Here is a 27,377-nt window from a genome sequence, read left to right as displayed (position 1 = left end):
CAGGTGCGCCACTACCCGGCCCCTCCCCTCCCCCCTCTCAATTTCTCTTTCTCTGTACATGCATGCCAACATATATGTGGGGGAAACCATTTCATCCCCACCCTCCATTTACAACAGCACTTACACATAGAAAGGCAAACTATATGATTTCTAGAAGGAAACACAGATTACCTTCGTAACTTAAAAAACTTACTGGGTCAGGGAGATGTACAATGAGGGCATAGGATTTGCATGACAGTAGTCCCAAGTTGGATTCCTAACACCACCAACAGATAGAGCTGAGCAGTGCTCTGGTGTAAAAAAGGAGAGAGAGGTGGGGAGGAAGGGACACATTTCTTTCATGAAACAGAAAATACATCAACCACATGAAAAATACAAAATAAATTCTACATCTGACAGTGAAATCATTCATCCTTCTCTTTCTGGCGTATCTTATAAAACCCCAATTATATTTCAAGTCCAGTTTCTTCCTGTCTCTCTGTACCGCTACCATTTATCCACCTAACTAGAAAGCAAAATTAAGCAACCTGGGAGGCGGCCCAATGGCAAAAGCATTAGACAAACAAGTTCCTGAGTTCAATCCCCAGCTGAGCAGTGTTCTGGTCTTTCTAAATCTGCCTTATAAAATAAAATTAATTTTTTAAAAAGTTCATTGTCATTTGCCATGATTAAATGCAGATCAGTAGGGGGGAGTATATCAACCAAGAGTTCCCTCATCATCAATTTACCCTTTCCAGAACTTTGGAAGATAGTGCCTAACTCTTCCATTAATCTCTTCTTCTTCTCCAAGAAGCACTCTCATCTTGGTGTCTAGGGTTATGGTGTGCTCACTAGGTCATGCAGATGACTGAGGAACTGTTGGTATGCTTTAAAAACCCCTTCTGTTTCATTTGGTTTAATCCCCCCTGCATTCTATTTACATAACACTGTATTCTATTTACATAACCTCTGTTAACAAGCACCACCTTCCCTCCAGGGCATTGGTGGTTTAGTGGTAGAATTCTCACCTGCTCCGCCCCCTCTCCTTGTCATACCAGTCACTTTTCTCTCTACCCTCTCTGCATCGCATCCTGTTCCCACCCTACTGGGCTAGTTAGTATATTTATAAGGACAAGATTGTTTGTAGTTTTTAAGAGTTAGCTTAGCTTGGTATAGATTGCACTGCGTCCTGCATGAATAAAGAGATACTGCGTACAACCCAGCCATGAGTCCCGGGTCGTCTGTCTCCACCCGCGAAGCCAGCCTGACAAGGAACGGCTTGGTGAGACTAGTCTCAACCCCATGGCAGGCCTGCGCCTCCTCTGGTAATCCTTTCAAAAAGCTTTCCCAAATTGCTGTGGCACTTTTCACAGCACAGATGTCTCCAGAGTTGTCATAGTCTCAAAATAACCATTTGCTGGGTGGTTTCCAGAAAACCATCTGTCTTTATCTCTTTAAAGATTGTTTTTTAAAAGATTAACTAGGAGCCAGGTGGTGGCACACCTGGTTGGGTGTACATATTCCAATGCCCAGGGACCCAGGTTCGAGCCCCTAGTCCCCACCTGTAGGGGGAAAGCTTTGCTAGTGGTGAAGCAGGGCTGCAGGTGTCTCTCTGTCTCTCTCCCTTCTCCATCATCCTCTTCCCTCTCGATTTCTGGCTGTCTCTACCCAATAAATAAAGATTAAAAAGAAAAACTTAATTCGTTTTAATGAGAGATACCAAGGGCCACATCAAAGCTCAGCTCCGCAATGCCTTCTGGTGGTGCTGGGGGTTGAACATGGGACCTGAGAGCCTCAGGCATAGGAGTCTTTTTTTTTATTTATTTCTTTATTGGGGAATTAACGTTTTACATTTAGCAGTAAATACAATAGTTTGTACATGCATAACATGTCTCAGCTTTCCATATAACAATACAACCCCCGCCAGGTCCTCTGTCATCCTTCTTGGACCTGTATTCTCCCCACCCACCCACCCCAGAGTCTTTTACTTAGGTGCAATACGCCAATTCCAGTTCAGGTTCTGCTTGTGTTTTCTCTTCTGATCTTGTTTTTCAATTTCTGCCTGAGAGTGAGATCATCCCATAGTCATCCTTCTGTTTCTGACTGATTTCACTTAACATGAATTTTTCAAGGTCCATCCAAGATGGGCTGAAAACGGTGAAGTCACCATTTTTTATAGCTGAGTAGTATTCCATTGTGTATATAGACCACAACTTGCTCAGCCACTCATCTGTTGTTGGACACCTGGGTTGCTTCCCCAATAAAGACTCTCTCTGTCCTACCCAACAACGACAACAACAATAATAACTACAACAATAAAACAACAAGGGCAACAAAGGGAATAAATAAATAAATATTTTAAAAAAGAAAGAAAGCTCGGATTCATATCTTCTCATTTACTTCACTGCCTTGCTTTCCTAAGCCTACACAGTGACATGCTTATTCGATCAGCCAACTCATGAAAACATACCTAAAAGCAAGTTGGGAAACAGACTAATAGTTCTGTAAAAGATTTTCATGCCTGAGGCTCAGAGATCCCAGGTGCAATGCCAGGAATCACCATATACGAGAATTAGCAGTGTTCTGGTCTCTTTCTTTCTCTTTCCACATATATCTTTCTTTCGGTTTTCTCTCTCTCAAATAAGTATTTTGTTAAAAAAATAATGACCATGATGTAAAGCAAATGTAGCCACCAGACCACCTGTGGGAGAGAGGAGCTTTTACTAACCACTCCCTCCTCCTCCCGGAGCACTGACCGTTACAGTGGGGGTTGGAGTTACAGACACCTTCATTTCCTCAAACTCTAAATTTCTAAACTCAAATTTTGCAAACATAAAAACCGCTCTTTCAGAGGTATCTTTCATTTAGTTAAGTTTAGCTAGTAGTGATATTGGTATTACTTTAAGAAAAAAAAATATAGGGGAGTCGGGCTGTAGCGCAGCGGGTTAAGCGCAGGTGGCGCAAAGCACAAGGACCGGCATAAGGATCCCGGTTCGAACCCCGGCTCCCCACCTGCAGGGGAGTCGCTTCACAGGCGGTGAAGCAGGTCTGCAGGTGTCTGTCTTTCTCTCCCCCTCTCTGCCTTCCCCTCCTCTCTCCATTTCTCTCTGTCCTATCCAACAACAACAACAATAATAATAACTACAATAAAAAAACAAGGGCAACAAAAGGGAATAAATAAATAAATATTTTTTTAAAAAAAAGAAAAAATATAAACATTGACAAGTGCCCACTTTTTTCTTTTTTAAAAATATTTATTTCCTTTTGTTGCCCTTTTTGTTTTATTATTTAGTTATTATTGTTGTTATTGATGTTGTCATTGTTAGATAGGCCAGAGAGAAATGGAGAGAGGAGGGGAAGACAGAGAGGGGGAGAGAAAGACAGACACCTGCAGACCTGCTTCATCACCTGTGAAGCGACTCCCCTGCAGGTGGGGAGCCGGGGGCTCGAACTGGGATCCTTACACAGGTCCTTGTGTTTCACACCACATGCGCGTAACCCGCTGCACTACTGTCCGACTCCCCAAATGTTCACTTTTATGCTAAGAAATACACATCAAAGAAGATAAGTGAAGGGACACCTGGTTAAGAAATCTTATTTAGCACACACAATACAATGTGCAAGGACTTGGTTCAAGCCTCTGGTCCCCACCTGCAGGTGAGGCGGGAAAGCTTCCTGAGTAGTGAAGCAAGGCTGCAAGGTATCTTTCTCTGTCTCTCTCTCCCTTCTCGATTTCTGGCTGTCTATTCAGTCAATCAATAAATAATACTAAAACGGTGATAATTTCAACCTGAAAGGCGGTGCAGTGAATGTGATGTTAGGCTCTCAAGCAAGAGGTCCAGAGTCCCAGCCCTGGCACTGTATGTGACGGATGCTCTGGTTCTCTCTGTCTCCTCCCTTCTCTCTTATTAATAAGTAAATGAATCTTTAATGCTCTAATTCCTGACTTATAAAAAGGAAATTTAAAGTCTTTGCTGGAGCCAAGTGGTGACATACCTGGTAGAGTGCACGTTACAGTGTGCAAGGACCCAGCTTCCAGCCCTGGTACCCACCTGCAGGGGGAGTTTCAGTAGCGGTGAAGCAGTGCTACACGTGTCTCTGGTTCTCTCTCCCTCTCTAACTCTCCTTTACCTCTTGATTTCTTTCTCTGTCCAGTAAGAGAATACAATATCTTTTTTCTTTTTTTTTTTTTTTAAAGTTTTCAAAGCTCCAGGTGACATCAATATAGGAAGAGTTTATCAACTGGTTTGAAATCCACTAGGTCAAGAGCCTGAGAGGTGTCTAGATGCAAACAGAGTGCTAATTAACACTCCACAGATTCCTCTGACACCAGAGGAAACACACAACTATGCAATGGAGAGATTAGACTGCGATCTGATACGGGCTGCTAAGAGGTGATGATGGAGGGGCTGGCAGTGGCACAGTTGGCAGAGTGCACTTGTCACCCTGTGAAAGGTCCTGGGTTCAAGTCCCCGGTCCCCACCTATAGGAGGAAACTTTCGGAGTGGTTAAGCAGTGCTACAGGTGTCACCTCTTCCTCTCAACTGCCCCTTTCCCCATCAATTTCTCTCTGTCTCTAGCAACAAAAAAAGAAAGAAATATGGCCACCAGAAGAGTGGACTGGTCGTGTAGGCACTGAGACCTATTAGTAAACCTACAAAAATAAAAAAAAATATGTAAAATGTATATAAAATAAAAATATAAATAAAATAAATAAATGGGCATGAGACATGACGGGGGAACATTTATGTCTATGGTATGCTACACAAAGAGGCTCGATCAGCCTATTACCTGTTCACATGTAACTAAAGGTAACAGGAAGTCCAGCAGTTCAGACATGTCTAGGGAATGATCAGGCAGGTAAGGAGAACAAAACAGCCTCTACAAGACAGCAAGCTGGTCTCTTCACTGAATGAGCGTCATGACTCAAGTGTGATCTGGATTAAAAAAAGGCTCAGAGAACAGAACAGTCAAACCCAACAAGTGAATGAATCTGTACTAGATACCGCATCATTTTACTTGCTGTCAGGATTTCCACTGGGTTGACTTTTTCAGATAAAGAGCAAGAGAAAGAAAGACATCACAGTACTGAAGGGATCGGGCTTGAACCGAGGTCACATGCAGGGTAAAACAGGTGAGAATGAGAGCCAGCCAGCCAGGGGGTGGCGCACCTGGTTGAGCACACATGTTACATTGCACAAGGACCCAGGTTCAAGCCCCTGGTCTCCACCTGCAGGGGGAAAGCTTTGTGAGTAGTGAAGCAGGGCTGCAGGTGTGTCTCTGCCTCTCGCCCCTCTTCCCTCTTGATTTTTTTATTTTTAAATATAACCTGTCATTTTAGTATACTTATTTATTCATTTATTTATATTCATTTATTTATTTATTTATCTCCAGGGTTATCACTGGAGCTCAGTGCCTACACTACAAATCCACTGCTCCTGCAGGATATTTTTTCCCCTTTTGTTGCCCTAGTTGTTTATCATTGTTGTAGTTATTATTACTGCTAATATATTATTGTCATTGCTGTCATTGTTGTTGGATAGGACGGAGAGAAATGGAGAGAGGAGGGGAAGACAGAGGGGGGAGAGAAAAACAGACACCTGCAGACCTGCTTCACCGCCTGTGAAGCGACTCCCCTGCAGACAGGAAGCCGGGGTCTTGAACCAGGATCCTTGCGCCGGTCCTTGCGCTTTGCACCATGTGTGCTTAACCAACTGTGCCACCACCTGGCCCCCTAGTCATTTTTTTTTATTTCTTTATTGGGGGATTAATGTTTTACAGTAGACAGTAAATACATAGTTTGTGTATGCGTAACATTTCTTTTGTTTTCCACATAACAATACAGCCCCGACTAGGTCCTCTTGATTTCTGTCTCTATCAAATAAATAAATAAATAATATTAAAAATTATAGGGGGGGAACGGAGAGAATCAAACCACATATACAAGCACAGCAGGTTATGGTGGTGCCAGTGATTCAAAGTGGGACTTCAGCGCCTCAGGCATACAGGCCTTTTGTACAGCCCTGCCAGGGATCAAACCAGGAAACTCAGGCATGGGGTCAGGCATGAGAACCCAAAGGTCTGCCGGTTAAATAATTTCTCTGGCTGCTTTGCTAGATTTTATTTGACCAAACCCAGAGGAGAGAATATTAGTGATCACTGGGAAATAGGAAACAGCTAACAAATTATACTAAATATTAATGAGTGCATTTGGATACCAGAGAAAATTCTTTTATAAGATGAATACTTGGGAGTCGGGCGGTAGCGCAGCGGGTTAAATGCAGGTGGCACTAAGCACAAGGACCGGTGTAAGGATCCCGGTTCGAGCCCCCGGCTCCCCATCTGCAGGGGAGTTGCTTCACAAGTGGTGAAACAGGACTGCAGGTGTCTATCTTTCTCTCCCCCTCTCTGTCTTCCCCTCCTCTCTGCATTTCTCTCTGTCCTATCCAACAACAACGAGATCAACAACAACTACAACAATAAAACAACAAGGGCAACAAAAGGGAATAAATAAATAAATAAATATTTTTTAAAAAAGAATCTCTTACCATCTGTGTACTGGGTCCCTAATGTAAAAAAAAAAAAAAAAAAAGATGGATACTAAAAAATTTTAAAGAACTAGAAAACAAAATACCAACCAACCAATCAAATAAACAAGTCTGACTTATGCGTTGCTAAAATAAAGGACTTCATAGAGGCGAGATGGCCAAATGTCAAAATGATTAAAAAAAAAAAAATGCTGAGTCTAAAAGAGAATTTAAAGAGTCCACAAAAAGCTTACAATGATTTAAAAATAAACAGTACCAACATGCCACAAGATTAGGAGGACGACATAAAAAATTCAAACAATTTGACATCAAACAGTATTAAATATAGCTAAAAAAAAAAAAAAAGCCAATGAACTGGAGGACTGAAGAAGGCAGCAGAGGAGATATTTAGCTGGTAGAGACAGATCGCAGTAGGGGAGATATTTAGCTGGTAGAGACAGATCGTAGCAGGGGAGATATTTAGCTGGTAGAGACAGATCGTAGCAGGGGAGATATTCAGCTGGTAGAGACAGATCGTAGCAGGGGAGATATTTAGCTGGTAGAGACAGATCGTAGCAGGGGAGATATTCAGCTGGTAGAGACAGATCGTAGCAGGGGAGATATTTAGCTGGTAGAGACAGATCGTAGCAGGGGAGATATTCAGCTGGTAGAGATAGATCGTAGCAGGGGAGATATTCAGCTGGTAGAGATAGATCGTAGCAGGGGAGATATTTAGCTGGTAGAGACAGATCGTAGCAGGGGAGATATTTAGCTGGTAGAGACAGATCGTAGCAGGGGAGATATTTAGCTGGTAGAGACAGATCGTAGCAGATGTGGATAAATGGAAACAAAACCCAGAGAGAAGGCACTATCATTCTATTGTTGCCACCTCACTAGCTTTGCCTTCACCTTCTTTTTCTACTGTCTTTACTAACCAGATTTTTTGGTCATAATCATTGGTGTTCTCTCCTTCTTTCTTCCTCTTTTTAAAATCATATTATGGGGGGGGGGGGGGGCTGTGGTTACAGTACCCCTCCTGTACACTGTTGACATAAAGATACAATTTTTCTTCTTCTCCTGACAGGCATCTGCAGAACACTCTGATTCCCAATGTAGGCCCTTCTCCATCATCATACGGCAGGGCCTCAGTCTTTTCTCTCCTTTCCCTGAGGTTTGAAACGCTGCTCTGGACTGACCTTTCTAGATCAAAGATCAGAGCTGACAGGTTCCAGTCTGAGACTCTCCAGTGTCAGATACCCTACACCATTCTACCACAAAATAGTTCTTTGACCTTTGGCGGTGACTTCACTCTATCTCACTTTTCCCCGTGAATAAGCCCCGTCAATAAGCCCGTGATAAGACTTTTTTTTCTGAAGACTAAGCACAAGGATCACAACCTGGGAGGTGGTGGAGGGGTTTAAACACTGGACCCTCAACCATGAGCTTCCAAGTTCAATCTCTGACATCGCATGTGCCAAAGTAATGGATACTCTGGCTCCCCCCTCCTCCCCCTCCTCGCCACCCCCCCTTATAAATAAATAAACTTAAAAAATAAGAGAAACACAAAGCTCTCGCTAAAGAACACACGTCACAGGGAAGCTGAGAATTTAGGGAGCTACTTGAGTTTGGAGCTTTTAACATGTGTTGAGATGAATGCCGAGAGGGAACAGATGAAGTTGCTAAAAATTCTCCATGTCCTGAAATATTACCACTTCAGGGCATTCATAGCTTGAACTCTGATAATTTGAGCATGAGAAACATGACTGATGTGCTGCTCGCCCAGCCTCAGGAACCCCTGGACTCTACCAATGACTTCTGGCCTGAGAAGAGAGCCCAGCTGTTAGAAGTCTTCTGTCATCAGCAGTCTTTCCTTTCTGGCATATTAATACTTCAGTAGTGCCAGAAAGGAATGGGGCAGACCAAGCTGGCAGTGGATCCTGCAGGAAACCCTCAGCGCATTCTGAGGCAAGAAGGCCATTTCAGCCCTCTCTCACAGCGTTGACAAAATGGCTCCAGAGCCGACTCCCTATACCTGGTGCTCTGGACTCTGTCACAGCCACCAGGATCAACACTGTTCTTACCCTCCTTGGCCCTCCATCATCAGGATAAGTAGCTTTTTCTTTCTCTCTTTTTAAAATTTTTTTATATTTATTTATTTTCCCTTTTGTTGCCCTTTTTTTTTTTATTGTTGTTGTAGTTATTGTTGGTGTTAGTGATGTAGTCGTTGTTAGATAGGACAGAGAGAAATGGGGAAGATAGAGAGGGGGAGAGAAAGACACCTGAAGATCTGCTTCACCGTCTGTGAAGCGACTCCCCTGCAGATGGGGAGCCAGGGGCTTGAACCAGGGTCCTTGCGCTTTGCGCGATGTGCACTTAACCTGCTGCGCTACTGGCCGACTCCCAAGCACCGATTTCTTAGGGAACATGAAGCCCCCACCACACACACACCTATAAGGAACAGAAAACCCCTATCCTCCCTGACACATTTTGGCCCCACAGTCAAGGCCCACAGAGCTGTGTTAGGGAACTGCAACACTCCCCAGAAATTTGTAGGGGGGTAGAGAGTTGAGAAATATACAATCACCCCCAAACTCGTGACCCAAAATAAAAGAGCCCAACAATGTGTCCTCTCTATTTTCATACACTTCTCTAGTTGTGTATGAACAGACTACTTCTCAGTACTGCGACTCTGGTTTATGGATGGTGGTGCTGGGGATTGGAGCCGGAGTCTCTAGGGCCTGAAACATGAAAGTTGTATAAGTGCTATGCTGTATCCTCGGCCACCTCTTCTCTACAGTAACACTTCTAGATTTAAAATGATTCACCTGTGGTCCTGGAGGGGGCATAGTGGCTAGAGAGTCGGATATAAAAGCGTGAGGTTCCATGTTTGGTCCCCAGCAAGTACGAGCCTACTGATAAGCACTCTCTTTCCTGTATCCCATTAGTAAATAAATCTTGGCTAGTAAGGAAGTTCTAGTAAGGAAGTGGAATACCATTTCAAAGAACGCAACAAATCTATGTATGAATGAATTTACTAAATAGATGGTGCCTATATTCGTATATTTACACACACACACACACACATACACACACACACACACACCTCTCTCTCTCTCTCTCTCCTGGAAGGAGACACATAAAGTCTTACCAGGGGACCCCTAAGCTGTAAAACCCCAAGTCAGAGAGAACAATAGACATTTCATTTGGAATTGGATAGCCTTCTGGAGATACGGTATGCACATGCTTTCATGAATTAATAAAATAAAAACTGCTGGAAACCAGCTTTAAAAAAAAAAAAAAAGACAATAATGTTATTAACCCAGGCAGCGCTTATGAACAGCGAACATACAGGAACAATTACAGAGCAATCAATATATATGAATATGGAGGCCAGCTTCATGAGCGGGTCTGCACTATTTAAATAGCAGGATCTGCTGTGGAAGGCAAAAGGACAGACAGAGCCCCTGAATTTGGCTTCCCCACTTGGTCACAGTCTAGCCAGAAAATATGACTACAAAATATTCAAAAATGAAAGAGGATTAAATTTTTTTTTTAGCTTTTCCTTCAGTCATAAGAAAAGGGGGGAGCAGCGAAATCACAAAACAGAAACGCCGCCTAAAAGCAAAACAATCTAGAATGATTAGGGAGGAAATTGTTTCCCCCTGTCATTGAGTTGACAAAAGCATCGAGGTGCCTTACCTGATCACAGATCAGTTCCCACTTTTTCTCATTGTCATACTGCCTCAGCAACCTGGCTTTGTCAGGAGGGAGGTTCATAGCATTCTGCAACGAAAGGAAGCGAAGAGACACGTCATATTCCACAGCAGGCAGCAGGGTTGCTCACAGGCAAACCAAAGACCACCATCACTGTGGTCCTCCTGTGACTTCGTTCCCCAGCACTTGAGGAAGCCCACACCCCCTGCAGAAGCCCTGCAGAAGCAGCACAGTGTCAGGAGAGATTCTCAAGTTCTGTGCCATGACACGTGGAGCAGTCTGCTTGGAACTATCAGAATCATATCACAGATCCAACAAGAGGCCAGTATCAAACATTTATAAAGAGTTGGTATTGCTTGGAGCCAGGCAGTAATGTGCCTGGTAAAACAAACAAGCAAGCAAACAAACACCCATAAGCAAGCACACAGTTTCTAAGACTTGTGAGAACTATGGTGGTTATCTTTGGGAGGCAGGAGGGTGGGAACTTAGAATCCTGGAGGTGGGTGTGTGGTGTGGAGCCATATACTATCATCTTGCTGTCCTGCAGCCCACTATTAATCACAAGTTAAAAATAGGAGGAAAAAAGAATCCTGTCTCAGCAAAGGCAAAACAATAGTTCATTTTATAACTGGTCCCCATTCTACCTAAAACAAGAAGTCAGACATCACTGCTTCAAAGGTATTGCCTATTTTATTTTTTACATATATTTTTATTTATTTATTTATTTATTTATTTATTTATTTCCCCTTTTGTTGCCCTTATTGTTTTTTATTACTGTTGTTATTATTGCTGTTGTTGTTGTCATCACTGTTGGATAGGACAGAGAGAAATGGAGAGAGGAGGGGAAGACAGGGAAGGGGAGAGAAAGACAGACACCTGCAGACCTGCTTCACCACCTGTGAAGCGACTCCCCTGCAGGTGGGGAGCCGGGGGCTCGAACCGGGATCCTTATGACGGTCCTTGAGCTTTGTGCCACGTGCGCTTAACCCGCTGTGCTACCGCCCCACTCCTCTTTATTTTATTTTTTTATCTCCTCCTCACCACCACCACCAGAGCGCTGCTCAGTTCTGTACTGGCTGTGTCAGAGATTGAACCTGGAGGCACATCTGCTTGCAAGTCCTGGGAACTACGGCTACACTCTCTCTGCAGGCCCAAGTCCTCCCTCCCTTCCTTGTTCCTTTCATGTCCCACCCCCCATATCATCGTCATCATCATCATCATCTTCTCCTCCAACTCCTCTTCCTCTTCTTCTCATCTCTCTCTCTCTCTCTCTCTCTCTCTCTCTCTCTCTCTCTCTCCAGGTTCTTGCCTTTTTCATTCAACTAGAAAGGAAAGACATGGGGGGGGAAGGGGAGGCAAAAAAGAAAAAGAAAACAGAAAGGGAAAGACACTATTGCACTAGAGTCTCCACTAGCCCTCCCCCCTCCCCATGCCACTCCTATATGGTGCTGGGGTTCGAGCCTGGGTCAGAGCATAGCAAGGGAGTTGCTCTACCCAGTTAGCCAGGGAATGATCTCTTGTACACACACCCCAATCCTCAATTTTTTTTCAAGTGCCATTATCCCACCAGACACAGAACAGGAAACACCAGGAAAAAAAATTGCAATGGTCATATCACTGCTAGATTAACAACAATTTCATTCACTTTGATATCTCCACCCCCCCTCCTAAAAACAACGCAAGGTCAAGAGTAGGGCCCCAAGGTCAATCTCCGGCAGCACAGGTATGAGAGTGATGCTCTGGTTCTCTTTCTCTCTTCTTATATCTCTCATTAATAAATAAAGTCTCTCTATCTCTCTCTCCTCTCTCTCTAACCAGCACTGCCCAGCTTTAGTTGATGGTGATGCAGGGGATTAAACCTGAGACTTTGGAACTTCAGGCAATGACAGTCTCTGCATAACGTTTACATTTATCTACCCCTGCCAAATAAATAAAACCTCTATAAAAATAAATTAAAATTACTGTACAGCAAACCATAACAAAGGGACTTTTCAAAGTTAACCCAAATAACAAATAATGTGATGATAATATTAACTATCGATTGTCTTTTTGAACCCTAAGACAGCAGGAACCTCACATCTCCACTATAGAGCCCCTACTTCCCCCAGTCCTGGAACCCTTGGATAGGGCCCACTTTCCCGTGTGCATCTCCCAATCCAAACCAAATAATATTGCATCCGCCGATCACAACCTAACCAAAGCAACGATTGCCACCTCAACATGCTTCACCTCAGACTGTATCCAGAGACTTCACGTGTGGAATGACAACCCTTCAACTTCAATACTCGGGTGAGACCTTTCCTTTTATAGTACACTCTAATTTCATCTCAGGTAGTTCACTTTCTAAGTCCCATAATCTAGATATACACCAGTTTCTGTGAGAGAGAGCTTATGTGCACACGTATCCATAAAATACTGCAAAATATATACCTGAAAGCAGAAGTACACTAGAGTTTGCAGTGAGTACCTCCCTAACACTTCCTCTCCACTATTCCAAGCTTGGGATCCATGATTGCTCAACAAATTGTTTGGCTTCGTATGTTAACTCTCTTTTCAATCACTAGGTTCCAGATGCCATCAGGATGCTGGCCAGGCTTCCCTGAATTGAAGACCCCACCAATGTGTCCTGGAGCTCAGCTTCCCCAGAGTCACACCCTACTAGGGAAAGAGAGAGGCAGACTGGGGGTATGGACCGACCAGTCAACACCCATGTTCAGTGGGGAAGCAATTACAGAAGCCAGACCTTCTACCTTCTGCAACCCTCAACGACCCTGGGTCCATGCTCCCAGAGGGCTAAAGAATGGGAAAGCTAACATGGGAGGGGGTGGGTTATGGGGATTGGGTGGTGGGAATTGTGTGGAGTTGTACCCCTCCTACCTTATTTCACTTATCCTACCTTTGTTCACTAATCCTTTCGTAAATAATTTAAAAAAAAATAAAAAATTAAAAAAAATTAAAATAAGAACAATGCAAATATGTATCACCCTCTGTGTGGGACAGCACCACCACCTCAGGACACAAGCTAACACGAGCAACCACAATTCTCCATTTGGCTTTGTGGTGTGTTTCTAAGGCTGCATTTGCTCTGAGAAACGGACCACAAGCTGAAAGGTACGTTCAGACATCAGTATTCATGTGTAGTGTTGGAACACTGCTCAGATCTAGTTTATGGTAGTGTTGGGGATTGAATCTGGAACTTCAGAGCCTCAGGCATGAAAATATTTAATTAAATTTATTTTATTTTGACAAGTGAGAGAGATAGAGAAAGACCAGAGCACTGCTCAGCTCTAGTTTACGGTGGTGCTGGGAATTCAACCTGAGACCTTGGAACCTTAGGCATGAAAGTTTGCATAACCACACCGCTACCTCCACAGACCCACATCAGTTTTTTATAAAACCCTCTCTATTAATACAACATCTCTTCTGTAGTGTTGGTCACAGATTTGCTTAGGTACATTCACAGGTTTCTAGTGTAATTTCCCAAATAGCCAATCAAACCGATTTTCAAGACACCCAGCTTCGGTCGCAGGCAAGATCTTGGGCCATAGAGCAAGATGGCAATCCCCACCTACCTCCCTGGCCTCCCTCAAGTTCCCCTGCTCTTAATAACTGACCTAAGTAGCCAATGAATGTCTTACACTTAAGAACTGCTGGGAGCCCGGTGGTAGCTCGCTGGGTTGGGCGCACATAGAGCAAAGCACAAAATTTGGCGCCAGGATCCCAGTTTGAGCCCCTGGCTCTCCACCTGCAGGGGGGTTGCTTCCCAAGTGGTGAAGCAGGGCTGCAGGTGTCTTGCTTTCTCTCCCCCTCACTATCTTCCCCGCCGCTCTCAATTTCTCTTTGGGAAAAAAATGATGGCCACCAGGTGCTAGCACTGAGCCCCAGTGATAAGCCTGGAAGAAAAAAAAAAAAAGAATTGTACTGCCCACTCCTTTATGTCAACATCACACAGCTCATTGCTTGGGTCACACTTTAGTAGACAAATGTAAAGGTCTTGAAAAGTTCAAGCCTCCAACTCTCTGAAGAATCTGGTTTCTAGAGAAACTATTCCCTGGCCACAATCACTGCCTCGTGTCCTGCTAACATGTACTGAAGAGTATCAAAAGGGCAAATGAGGTTTTCTGACTTAGTGGCAGAACATTTACTTCTGATGATTTTGACAGATAGTGACAGGCATTCCCCCGAGAACTTAATCTAGTATCCAGTCAGGAAGGCCTACCAGCTGCTAAAGTGACTCTTACTCATTCGAACATAATAACCTGTTTCAAAATATTTACAAAAAAATTGTCTGTGGTACAGACGAGAGCATCACTCTACCATTTTTACGTGGTGCTAGGAACTGAGTCCGTGGTCTGACACATGCAAAGCACACACACTCCTGCTGAGTTATCCCCACACACATTTCTTCCCCAAACTGATAGCATAATTAGAAGAATTTTAGACTCCAAAGCCAGCTTTCTTTCTCTCTTTTTTTCTTCCCTTCTTTCTTTCCCATATCACTGCTTAGCTCTAGTTTATGGTGGTACTGGAGATTGAATTTAGGACCTTTTGGTGCCTCTGGCATGAAAGGTTTTTTTTTTTGTTGTTGTTGTTTATTTTTTCATAACCAATATGTTATCTTCCCAGCAATCTTCACTTCTCATCACTAAGCTATCTCCAGAATTTTCAATGGTGAGTCTCCAAAGAGTTATCTGTTGAATTGTCCGAAAAGTTGTGACATACTTTTCTACTTCTCTTTTATTTCCTCCCTTCCTGGGACTCAATGCCAACACTATGAATCCACAGCTTCCAGTGTCCTTTCCCCCCCTTTTCTATTTTTTTTTTAAATATTTATTTATTTATTTATTCCCTTTTGTTGCCCTTGTTTTTTTAATTGTTGTTATTGATGTCGTTGTTGGATAGGGCAGAGAGAAATGGAGAGAGGAGGGGAGACAGAGAGGGGGAGAGAAAGACACCTGCAGACTTGCTTCACTGCTTGTGAAGCGACCCCCTCTGCAGGCGGGGAGTCGGGGGCTCGAACCGGGATCCTTGCGCCAGTCCTTGCGCTTCGCGCCATGTGCGCTTAACCTGCTGCGCTACCACCCGACTCCCCCCACTTTCTATTTTGATAGGACAGAGAGAAATTGAGAAGGAATGGGAGAGAAAAAGACAGACGCCCGCAAACCTACTTCATTACTTGTGAAGCATCCCTCCTACAAGTGGAGAGCTAGGGCTCGAACCCGAGTCCTTCCTTATGCATGGGAACAAGTGAGCTCCACAGGGTACACCACCACCAGGGCCCCGTCTCTGTATTACTTCAGGCAAAGACGCACCATGATTTTTCTGACAGTCCACTAAAACAGAGAAAACAGGGCCAGGAGATGGCTCCCCAGGAGAGCACAGACCTTCCCAGGCATGGGGCCACTGCGTTTCCAGCCACCACATGAGAGCACCTACACAAGGGTTGGTTTCATGTGTGGGGAGGGGCAGAGCTGTGGTGTCTTTCCTCCTGTCTCTCACAATCCATCATACACACACACACACACACACACACACACACACACACACACACACACAAAAGCCCATGGGGAACAGTGAAATTGTGTAGGTGTAGAACCCCAGAAATAGTCCTGGTCACAAATAATAATAATAATAATAATAATAATAATAATAATAATAATAATAATAATACTACACTGGGGAAAATGTTTTCATGTGACCTATCTTCACGGACTACCTACTGGAACTCACATGGAAAATGACTGCTAGTATTTATTTGCCATTCCAATCATACACCACCAAACCCAACCCTATATATGGCTCTGAGGGGCTCCCGATGTCATTAACCGTTATAACCATCATCATTTATCTCAACCCTGGAGGCTGAGTATTTCCTTTTAAACTAACTCTGACGTCCATATTACAGCCTCTGATGATGCACTTACCAAGAGCAATGATGAGATTAGGCAGCAAGTTAATGAGTTTTTCTCTAAGCTCTTATTAGTCCCGTGGGATAGAAATGGGGTAGCAAAGAATGCCTGCCCTCTTAGGTACCGAGGCACAGCACACAGTGAGGAATGTTGCCGATAAAACCTCGTGCCACTGTCAGAACAAGTCTCTGGAATAAGAACAACCCCACCAGCCCCGGGAGAATAGACCTGGCAAAACCTGGTTCATTTGTTTGAGTCAGACAGCCTGAAAGGAACAGCACATAAGCACCGAAACATAGCCTGTTGGGACTCCAGAGGCCTCACTGCTGTAACAAGGCAAAAGACAAGCAACGGATGCAGTCACTACTGTAAGGGGAAAAAAAAGCCCAAGCTGCTCATTTCTTGACTGCTCAGGTCTAGCCTGGACAACTTCATGATTTCTCCGGGGGCCAGGAGGTAGCAGCAGCTCTGAAGAAGTCACACATCCACAGGGGGCTCAAAGTCAGGGATGGTGTGTCTAACTGGTCATAATAACGACTCTTTTTTATTTTTATTGGTGGATTAGTGGTTTACAGTCAACAGTAAAATACAGTAGTTTGTACATGTGTGACATTTTGCAGTTTTCCACACAACAATTCAACAAGGTTCTCCTCTGCCATCATGTTCCAGGACCTGAACCCTCCCCTCAACCCCCCGCTTGCCCCATTCAGAGTCTTACTTTGGTGCAATACACCAAAACAATAACTACTCCTTTTTTTTTTAATGAACCCTTTCCTTTTTGCTGCATAGGGTAGAACTCTGGAACCCGAGCAATAGTTGTACAGTAATTCATAGCAGTCCACGCTACTTTCAGAAGGAAATACTGGTTCTACGTCCAGATACCTTTGTTGCCTCTATGTAAGTGGTATTCATTCTCTATTCTTTTTTTAATTTATTTAATTTTTTAATTTTTTAATGTTTATATTTTTTTTCTTTTTTTTAAAGTTTATTTATATTTTATTTTTCCCTTTTTGTTGCCCTTTTTTCTATTGTTGTAGTTATTATTGTTGTTGATGTCGTCCTTGTTAGATAGGACAGACAGAAATGGAGAGAGGAGGGGAAGACAGAGAGGGGGAGAGAAAGACAGACACCTGCAGACCTGCTTCACTGCCTGTGAAGCGACTCCCCTGCAAGTGGGGAGCTGGGGCCTCGAACCAGGATCCTTACACCACTCCTTGTGCTTTGAGCCACATGCACTTACCCCGCTGCGCTACCACCACCAACTCCCTTCTTTATTTAGTTTAATGAGAGACATACAGAAAGAAAGAGACCAGAGTACTGTTTAGCTCTGGTTTGTGGTAGTGCTGGGGACTAGCACTACTAACTCAGGCACTAGCATCTTTCGGCATAACCATTATGCTCTCTCCCCAGCCCTCTAAGCTGCTCTTCTATTAGGCTAAATATGTAGGTAAGCTTCCAGGTGTTCACATCTCCATGGTAACGCTACCTCACTGATATCTGGAGATCCTAAACAAAAGACTCCCTCTCTGTTTCCCTCTTTTCATTCATCAGTGCACCCAGGATCCCTAGGCTTTGCCATGTGGCAGCAAGTCTACATTGCAGGCAGAAGACAAACTGAATCATGAAGTTGCTGCATTCAAGTGCATGCCAAAAGTCTACTGAGGGATATCGGATAACTGAGTTAAAGAGCTCAGGGGCTGATAATCATTTTTCCAGATTTTTTTAAATATGTATTTTTTATTTATCCCTTTTGTTGCCCTTGTTGTTTTTTATTGGTGCTATAGTTATTATTGTTGTTGTTATTGATGTCACCGTTGTTAGCTAGGACAGAGAGATATGGAGAGAGGAGGGAAAGACAGAGAGGGGAGAAAAAGACAAGACACCCGCAGACCTGCTTCACCACCTGTGAAGCGACGCCCCTGCAGGTGGGGAGCCGGGGACTTGAACCGGGATCCTTAGGCCAATCCTTGCGTTTTGCGCCACTGTGCACTTAACCGGCTGCGCTACCGCCCAACTCCCTATTTTTCTAGATTTTACCCACCCCTAGCTAACATAAATTCAATCTGTCAAGATTATTCTTCCCTTCCTTTCCTCTCCTTTCCTTCCCTCTGCTTCTCAATCTGGCACACAAGTACTATTAGCCACCACCATCCTCCAGAAAATAAACATCAATTTTTTTTTTTTTTAAAGAATCAGCTTTTTCCTAACTATCCAGGAAGACATATCTGCTCACTAGAGTCCAATAACACGCATGGACGCCTCCATTATAGCATCTAGAACATTCTCTCATCACTCTGTCTACTTCAATTCCCTGCTGAAACAAGTATTTCCATTTGCTGCTCTTGTCCTTAACTCCCAAACTGGCACAGTGTAAGGCAAACAGTGGACACTAAAGACATGGCTGAGAAGATGACAAGCAAATTAACTTAGTTACACTGGGCAGTCTGACAATACCTCCACTTGCATTTCAGCAATTAGCAAATTACACACTAAAGAGCATTAGTAATTATCTAATTACTAATACATGGCAAAAATTGCCAAAAGTCCAGATCTAACAGCATTTCTCTGAAAAGGAAAAGAATTCATAGACATCATTTAAACCAAACATTTAACAAGCGATGGAATCTGAACATTGTTAGATTTACACTCTCAGTAAATTTAACTTGTATTAACTAACAATCTAACCCCAAGTGGTAGCCACATGGTTTTAACCTTAACTGTCCTAGTCTACACAGTTCGTGAATGTGGTTTCTTTTCTTTTCTAAGATCTTATTTATTTGTGAGAAAGATAGGAGGAGAGAGAAAGAACCAGACATCACTCTGGCACATGTGTGGCCAGGGATCGAACTCGGGACCTCATGCTTGAGAGTCCAAAGTTTTACCATTGCGCCGCCTCCCGAACCAAAGTGAATGTGGTTTTGAAAATAAAAGATGGAACAACTAAGTATGTAAGAATAGAACAATCGGGGGTCACGTGGTAGCACAGCAGGTTAAGCGCAGGTGGTGCAAAGCGCAAGGACCGACATAAGGATCCCGGTTCGAGCCCCCAGCTCCCCAACTGCAGGAGAGTCACTTCACAGGCCGTGAAGCAGGTCTGCAGGTGTCTGTCTTTCTCTCCCCCTCTGTCTTCCCTTCCTCCCTCCATTTCTCTCTGTCCTATGCAACAACGAATGACATAAACAACAAGAACCACAATAAGGTTACAACAACAAGGGCAACAAAAGGGGGGGGCCTCCAGGAGCAGTGGATTCATGGTGCAGGCACTGAGCCCCAGCAATAACCCTGGAGGCAAAAGAAGAAGAAGAAGAAGAAGGAGGAGGAGGAGGAGGAGGAGGAGGAGGAGGAGGAGGAGGAGGAGGAGAAGAAGAAGAGGAAGAAGAAGAAGAAGAGGAAGAAGAAGAAGAAGAAGAAGAAGAAGAAGAAGAAGAAGAAGAAGAAGAAGAAGAAGTAGAAGAAGGAGAATAAAAAAAGAAAAGAACAATCAATCAAGCCTCTGAGTACCTCACGAAGAAACTGATGGTGCTTTAGAAGAGACTACACTTCTGATGTCATACTTAGAAATTCCAAAGACCACCAATAAAGAAAGCTCTCTCATCATTCAGCACCAAGGAAACCACTGCCTAGGAGTGAAGCTTCCCACTATCACAAGATTCATGAGAACAGTAGTCCACAGAGAAGCAAGGGGACAGTGCGCACCAGCACACCTTATGCCTGGACAGGCCTTTGCCCTCCTGATCTCTAAATCAAAACTTTTCTGTCATACAGCCACCCGCAGAATGAGAACCAAAGGAGACCGATTTAATGGCGTAGTGTCTCTTCCGGGAAGGAAGGGAAGCGAGTTACAAGAAAAACTTTCAATCATGGAGAACTAAGAAATGCTATGTGTGTATAAAGTACTGTATTTACTGTCGACTGTAAAATATTAATTCCCCCCAAAAAGAAAAAAAAAACAAAAAAAAAACTGTTTCAATCATCTCTTAAATTCTATCAATACAAAATCTTTGCAAGAACTCAGAGTCATCCCTGTTCTTAAATTTCTGGTTAAAAAAATACAACACAAAAGTCACCCTCGTGATCATGGTATCTCCCCTACCAGGTAAGTAGGCTCAGGTTGAAAAAAAAAAAAAAAAAAAACTAGTATAGTCATGGGCCCTTTGGAATATAACTAAAATAGGACTACTAACTATCTACAAAAGAGAGACTCCACCCCCAACTCTTCATCTGCACTACTCCAGCCTTTAGGTTCATTATTAGTCAACAATTTGTTTGGCTTTATATGTTAACTCTTTTTTTAGCCACCAGGCTCTAGATGCTAACATGATGCCAACCAGACTTCCCTGGAGAGACGACCCCACCAATGTGTCCTGGAGCTCTGATTCCCCAGAGAATTGCCCCATTAGGGAAAGAGAGAGACAGGCTGGGAGTATGGATCGACCTGTCAACGCCCATGTTCAGTGGGGAAGCAATTACAGAAGCCAGACCTTCCACCTTCTGCATCCCACAATGACCCTGGGCCCCAACTCCCAGAGGGATAAAGAATAGGAAAGCTATCAGGGGAGGGGATGGGATATGGAGTTCTGGTGGTGGGGACTGTGTAGAGTTATACCCGTCTTATCTTATGGTTTTTGTCAGTGTTTCCTTTTTATAAGTAAAAATTAAAAAAAAAAAAAAAGATGCCCCCATAATAGCTTTGTGGTATTAACTATATTCAGTGTAAAGAATTTTTTAAATATTTTATTTATTTATTTATTTTATTTTGTTGACTTTATTGTTTTTTATTGTTGTTATTATTGTTGTTGTTACTGATGCTGTCATTGTTGGATAGGACAGAAAGAAATGGAGAGAGGAGGGGAAGACAGAGAGAAAGGAGAGAAAGATAGACGCCTGCAGACCTGCTTCACCGCCTGTGAAGCGACTCCCCTGCAGGTGGGGACCCCGGGGCTGGAACCGGGATCCTTACGCCTGTCCTTGAGCTTGGCGCCATGTGCGCTTAACCTGCTGCGACTACCAATGTAAAGGATTTCTAGAGCTCTTTGCAAAAACTAAAACAAGATACTGAAATAACACTTTTTCCCCCCTCACTACAAAAGAAACAAAGAAACGACGAGCCAACTACATCTGGACACTGGGTGTGTACTAGTTAAGCTCTTAAACTGAGCTAGCTGGATTCCAACTCTGACTCTCCCACTTTCACCCTGAGAAAGAACACAGGCACTTTGGTCATGGCTGTGGTATGACAGCATATACTGAAGTGGTATGGAATTTTACTTCTAAAACATCTACAGTCTTGTAAATGAAGACTGCCTCAAAATCAACTAAAATATTTTAAAACGTTTAAAAATAAATAAGAAAAATTAATGCCACTCATTTCACGGGGCTTGGAAAAAATTAACTGGACAATACACAAACTGATAAAAGAGCAAAGTCCATTTATGAAAAGCACTCAGTGTGCTAAGATTTTACATAGCCTCATTGTTTTAAGTGAGAGGAACTCATGAACTATGAATTATTATTATTATTATGAATGTAGGCAAGGGCACTGGCCTTTTAGTCTTTGGGTCACCACACAGAATAAACCACAGGGTAAAAAAAAAAAAAAAAAAGTTGGTTGCGTAAGACTAAGCGAGAAAGACAGATGTCTGGAGACCAGATGACAGCATCTCAAAATTTCCAAGTAGTGGGAAGTTATCTGTCAAGCAACTGTCTAGAAAAAGCATGTCTTTAATTTCCTCATATGACACCAGGCAAAGGAGGTCCTCCTCCATTACTTCTTTCCAAACTGCCATTTTTTGCTTTCCTTCTACCAACAGGTAGTCACTTGCTTGTGAATAATGCCCCACTTCTCCAGTGAATTCACTTGAAAACTGCAACATCTGAAGGATCACCAATAGGGTGGTAATTGCAAATTTAGCACAAGACCCACCCCTTCTGCTCAACTAACCATTTCCCCATGACCGATACTTTTGTTCCAAACAACTACCCAATGTCCTGGATTTTCATATCCTCTTCTTCTAAAGGATGCAGCTAAAATACATTCAAAGTCTTTCCTGGCACAGAACTCAGGCAGTCAGCCAGACAGCTCCCCAACGCATGTCTTCAGTCTGTCATCTGTCACTGTCACTGTTCCTTTTATTTAATCTCAAAGGACAGTCACATCCCTCCCTGTAGCCAGCAAGGCCTGAACAGAGGCTGAATGGAGATAATCAGCCCGTCTGCTAATCTAGTTACAGCTTGAAAACATAATATGCTGGATCCTCTCCTTTTTGGAGAACCCAAAAGAATAAGACTTAATAGATCTCAAATCCCCATTCACAATATTAGTTACAACCTATTTTCCTAAAAGGTTTTCCTGAATGACTGAACTTAACACCTTACTTGGGGCTGGGTTAATTAACTAAAACTAGACAGCTGGACTCCACTACAATCCATCGATAACAAGAAGACGCCTATCACCTGGTAATCTGGAACAAGTAATCTTTCCACCCCACCCATTCCCCCAAAACCTGCTTTTAGCACCTTCCTCCGGCCCCACCTCTACCCTCCCCCCCCTTTTATTTTGGCAACATGCTTCTAGTGCTTTTTTGTTTTTTTTAACCTTACCAGAGCACTGGCTTATGATGGTATGATGGGAAATTGAACATGGGACTTTGAAGTCTCAGGCATGAGAGTTTCTTCACATAACCATTATACCTCCCCACCTTCCAGTTCCTTCTTCTACCATCCAGATCCATCTCAGTCTCACTAATGTTAGTGCAGTTACTCTGGGTGGAGAGAGGGGAAAAAAAAAAAAAAAAAAAAGACTACTTGGTATATTGCACCAAGTAAAGGGCTCTGGGTTGGGGGCTCTGAGTTGGAGGCAGTATTCAGGTCCTGGAACATGATGGCAGAGGAGAACCTAGGTGGGGGTTAGAGTGTTAGGCAGAAAACTGAGAGATGTCATACATGCACCAACTACTGTATTTTACTGTTGATTACAAACCATTAATTCTCCCAAATTAAAAAAAAAATAATAATGATCCTGGGTTCCACATTCAAGATTAGTTTGCTTCTTATTTTAGGATTTATTTTTTTTTCTTTTTTTTTAAATAATATTTATTTATTTATTTATTCCCTTTTGTTGCCCTTGTTTTATTGTTGTAGTTATTATTGTTGTTGTCATTGTTGGATAGGACAGAGAGAAATGGAGAGAGGAGGGGAAGACAGAGAGGAGGAGAGAAAGATAGACACCCATAGACCTGCTTCACCGCCTGTGAAGCGACTCCCCTGCAGGTGGGGAGCCGGGGTTCGAACCGGGATCCTTATCCCGGTCCTTGTGCTTTGCGCCACCTGCGCTTAACCCGCTGCGCTACAGCCCGACTCCCTTTAGGATTTATTTCTAAAAGAACCAGAGAATTAGACTGGCACATGCAATGCTGAGGACTGAACATGAGGCCACATGCTTGACAGCTCTCCTCTGCACCAGCTCAACAGCACAGATGACAGACAGCAGGAGAGCAGTTATGCTCTGGTGCTGGGAACCGGCCCCGGCGAAAGTAATTCAGAGTCCCTGAAGGAAAAGGGGGAGTCGACGAGATGAATGAAGTGAGAGACACGTCAGCTGCTTCAGGTGCAGGAGAGAGGCGAGACTGTCCTCTGTCTGCAGAGGTGTATTATTTAAAACACTTTTTGCCCTGATATAGTTGACATCATGTAAGATTATTTTCGTTAACATCAAAGATACAGATGACACCATGTATAATTGTTTTCATTATCATTAGGAATAACTTTAAACAACGTTATTATTGTTATAGGTATGTTTTCCTTAGAAAGTTCCCTAGGTCTGGGGCATCCTGATCCCCTTGAAAGTTTCCTGGGTCTGATGAGGTAGTCTAAATCTACCCTTGAAAGTTTCCTTAGTCAGGAGTAGTCTAAATTTTCCCTTGAAATGACCAACTGTGTTTTGACCAACTCCCTGTTCTGACCTTCTGTATGAATAAACACTTTTCTCTGGAGCTAAATCTAACAGCTTTCCTTCTTAACCCATTGGATGGGTCTAACTAGTTCATAGCAGGCTGTCCCCCTAAAGAAAATCTCTGCTGCAAGGCAAGCACACGCCATGGGGGCTCCCCCCTGGCCAACTCCCGCATATATGAAAGTTCACCAACCCCTAGCCAACAGAAGTTCACTTACCTCTGCCCACACATCCCAACATTAGCTATTTAACGACACAACCTAATACTCATCATGGATGTCTGTAAGCGGAAGCAGGGGGTTTGTGGGTGAAGGGTCAGCAATAGGGCCTCTTTATATTTAGATGGAGACCACAGTCTGCCACTCACACTACAAGCCACCCTGCATTCTGGCTTTGGGTCTGAGTCTAGCTGACTGATAAGCTATAGTGGTGGTAAGTAGCTCCTTTTCTGAAAGCCTTTAAATGGGTACAGCAGCTTCTGCTCTTAGGCCATTTTTAGTCTTGTTACACTCACTGCCATTAATTGTTGTCACTATGTACATCCCCTGGGGATCCCTTTCTATTGTCCCCAGGTAACATTTGTGTGTTTGCAATATAGCCAATAAGTCCTCAATTTATCAATGTAATTAAGAAACAAATGGCTTTGGTTAGTCAAGAACTTCCCGCTCTGTAGTATGTTCCAGTCTGTTCGAACTTTGGCAACAGACGTGACGTCACCTCCGCCATTATACAAAAAGGATGAATAGTTTCAGTTCAGTCCTGGCTTGCTTGGACTTTCTCTGACAGCAGCCGTGACATCAGCCCCACCACTTTGGAATTAAAAATCAAAGATTCCTGCCACAATCGCCACAACTTCAAATTCATAGCCTCACATCTGTTGATAGCTGCAACGTCAAAGGCTGACTTGCTGTCACAGGTAGACTAATGCTCCCTCTCCAAATGCCCCCATTCTAGTCACAGGAACCTGTGAATATAGACATGCACTCACATATGCATCATGCATCTCTCTCTCTCTCTCTCTCTCTATATATATATATATATGTATTTTCCCACTTTTATTGGGGGGGGGCTTAATAGTTTACAGTACAGTGTTGACACAGAGGTATAACCTCTCATCTCCCAGTGACAGGTGTCTGCCAATTTCTAGGTCACGAAGCAGAACGCCAGCACCCACCACCTCTCCCTTTCTCTCCTTCCCCACCAGCCCTTTGCTTTGGTCGTATAAACCCCACCCAGTCCACGTTTCACTTTATATTTTCTTTTACTGTTCTTGATTCCTAAGTACTACCTCTGAGTGAGATTATTTGTTGTTTGTCCTTCTCCCTGTGGACATATTAACATGCAATTTGAAGCAGTGACTAAGTTAAAGACCTGAGACTTAATGGAAGTAAGTCTGGACTGAGTAGGACCAAAGTAATTGCTATAGTCCTTAAAAATGGAAGAATGGGGAAGGTGGGCAGTAGTGCAGCAGGTTAAACGCACATGGTGCAAAGTGCAAGGATGGGCTTAAGGATCCCAGTGCAAGCCCCCAGCTCTTCACCTGCAGGGGAGTCGCTTCACAAGCGGTGAAGCAGGTCTGCAGGTGTCTGCCTTTCTCTCCCCGTCTGTCTTCCCCTCCTCTCTCCATTACTCTCTGTCCTATCCTATAACAACTACAACAATAAAAAACAAGGGCAACAAAAGGGAATAATAAATATAATTGTTAAAAAAATGAAAGAATGGGGGGGGCAGATAGCATAATGGATATGCAAAGAAACTCTTGTGCCTGAGACTCCAAAGTCCCAGGTTCAGTCCCCTACATCACCATAAACTAGGGCCGAGCAGTGCTCTGGTTATTAAAATAAATAAAAATGGAAGAGTAAGAGAAGGCAGGGCCACAGAAAAAAAGTGGATGTGTGTGTGTGTGTGTGTGTGTGTGTGTGTGTGTGTGTGTGTATTAACAGAAGTAACAGTCAACCCATATCTGTGATCTTGGGGGTGTCTACTATAGTTTCCAATAGAGGGGACGGGGACATGGAACTCTGGTGGTGAGAAAGGTGGGGAATTAGATACCTATTGTCTTATAACTTTGTAAATCAATATTAAATCACTAATAAAAATGGGAAAGTATTCAACAAAAGGTGTTAGTGAGGTGGTCGAGGTTACCCCTGCCTCTCACAAATAACAACATGAGAGTGCTGGCTGAGAGACAGAGACAGGCTGGGAGTCCGGATTCACCTGCCAACGCTCATGTCCATCGGAGAAGCAATTACAGAAGCCAGATCTTCGACCTTCCACACCCCGTAAGGACTCTGGGTCCGTGCTCCCAGAGGGATAAAGAATAAGGAAGCTTCCAATGGAGGGAATGGTATATGGAAGTGTGATGGTGGGAACTGCAGGGAATTGTACTCCTCTTATCCTACAGTCTTGTCAAAACGAAAAAGAAAAAAAAGAGTGCTGGCTAGGAGTCAAACTCAGTTGTAGAGTGTCGTGTATGAACTAACTCCTCACTGGGTGAATCGCAACAGTAGGCCTGGGGGAACAGGCCCTACGGCTGAGCTCAGCACACCCACACAGAATGTTCTGGAAGTAAACACCCTACTGTCTCCCACACAGCAGTGTTCTGCTTCTCCCAGAGAGCTACAAGCATCTGAGAAAATTTCAAAGCAACACAGTATTTTGTACCACTCAATCTTTGCATTTTTAATTTTATTTATTAAATACTATTTATTTATTTATTTATTGGATAGAGACAGAGATCAAGAAGGGATAGGGAGACAGAAATGGGGGGGGAATGAGACACTGACAGCACTGCTTCACGACTCATGAAGCTTTCCCCCTGCAGGTGGGAAAGAGGGGTTTGAACATAGGTCTTTGCACATGTGTATGCTCTACTACACATCTGGCCCCCAATCTTGCTTCTTTTTTTTTAAAGACTTTATTTATGAGAAAGATAGGAGGAGAGAGAAAGAACCAGACATCACCCTGGCACATGTGCTGCCAGGGATCAAACTCGGGACCTCATGCTTTAAAGTCCAAAGCTTTACCACTGCACCACCTCCCGGACCACAATCTTGCACTTTTTTAAATTAATTAATTTACTTATTTATTATTGGACAGAGATAGAGAAATTGAGAGGGGAGATGGAGAGATACCAGCAGCTCTGCTTCATTATTCCTGAAGTCTCCCCCCTGCAGGTGGCAACCGGGGGCTTGAACCTGTATCCTTGCACACTGTGATGTGGGTACTTAACCAGGTGCACCACCACCTGGCCCCCCAATCTTTGCATTCTAATGGTACAATTCCACTCTCCTCCAG

General features: G+C 43.5%; 1 protein-coding gene across 1 annotated transcript in view; it reads right to left on the bottom strand.

Annotated features, from left to right (window-relative positions):
* The window catches only part of FMNL2 (formin like 2), a 296,607-nt gene that overhangs the window by 117,721 nt on the left and 151,509 nt on the right, over positions 1-27,377 (bottom strand). The window contains 1 exon segment of the mRNA XM_060178135.1: positions 10,206-10,289. Coding sequence (XP_060034118.1) covers positions 10,206-10,289 — 84 coding nt within the window.

Source organism: Erinaceus europaeus, chromosome 18 (genome assembly GCF_950295315.1).
Source record: "Erinaceus europaeus chromosome 18, mEriEur2.1, whole genome shotgun sequence".
NCBI classification, from domain to species: Eukaryota; Metazoa; Chordata; class Mammalia; order Eulipotyphla; family Erinaceidae; genus Erinaceus; species Erinaceus europaeus.
This window is presented reverse-complemented; position numbering and strand designations above follow the sequence as displayed.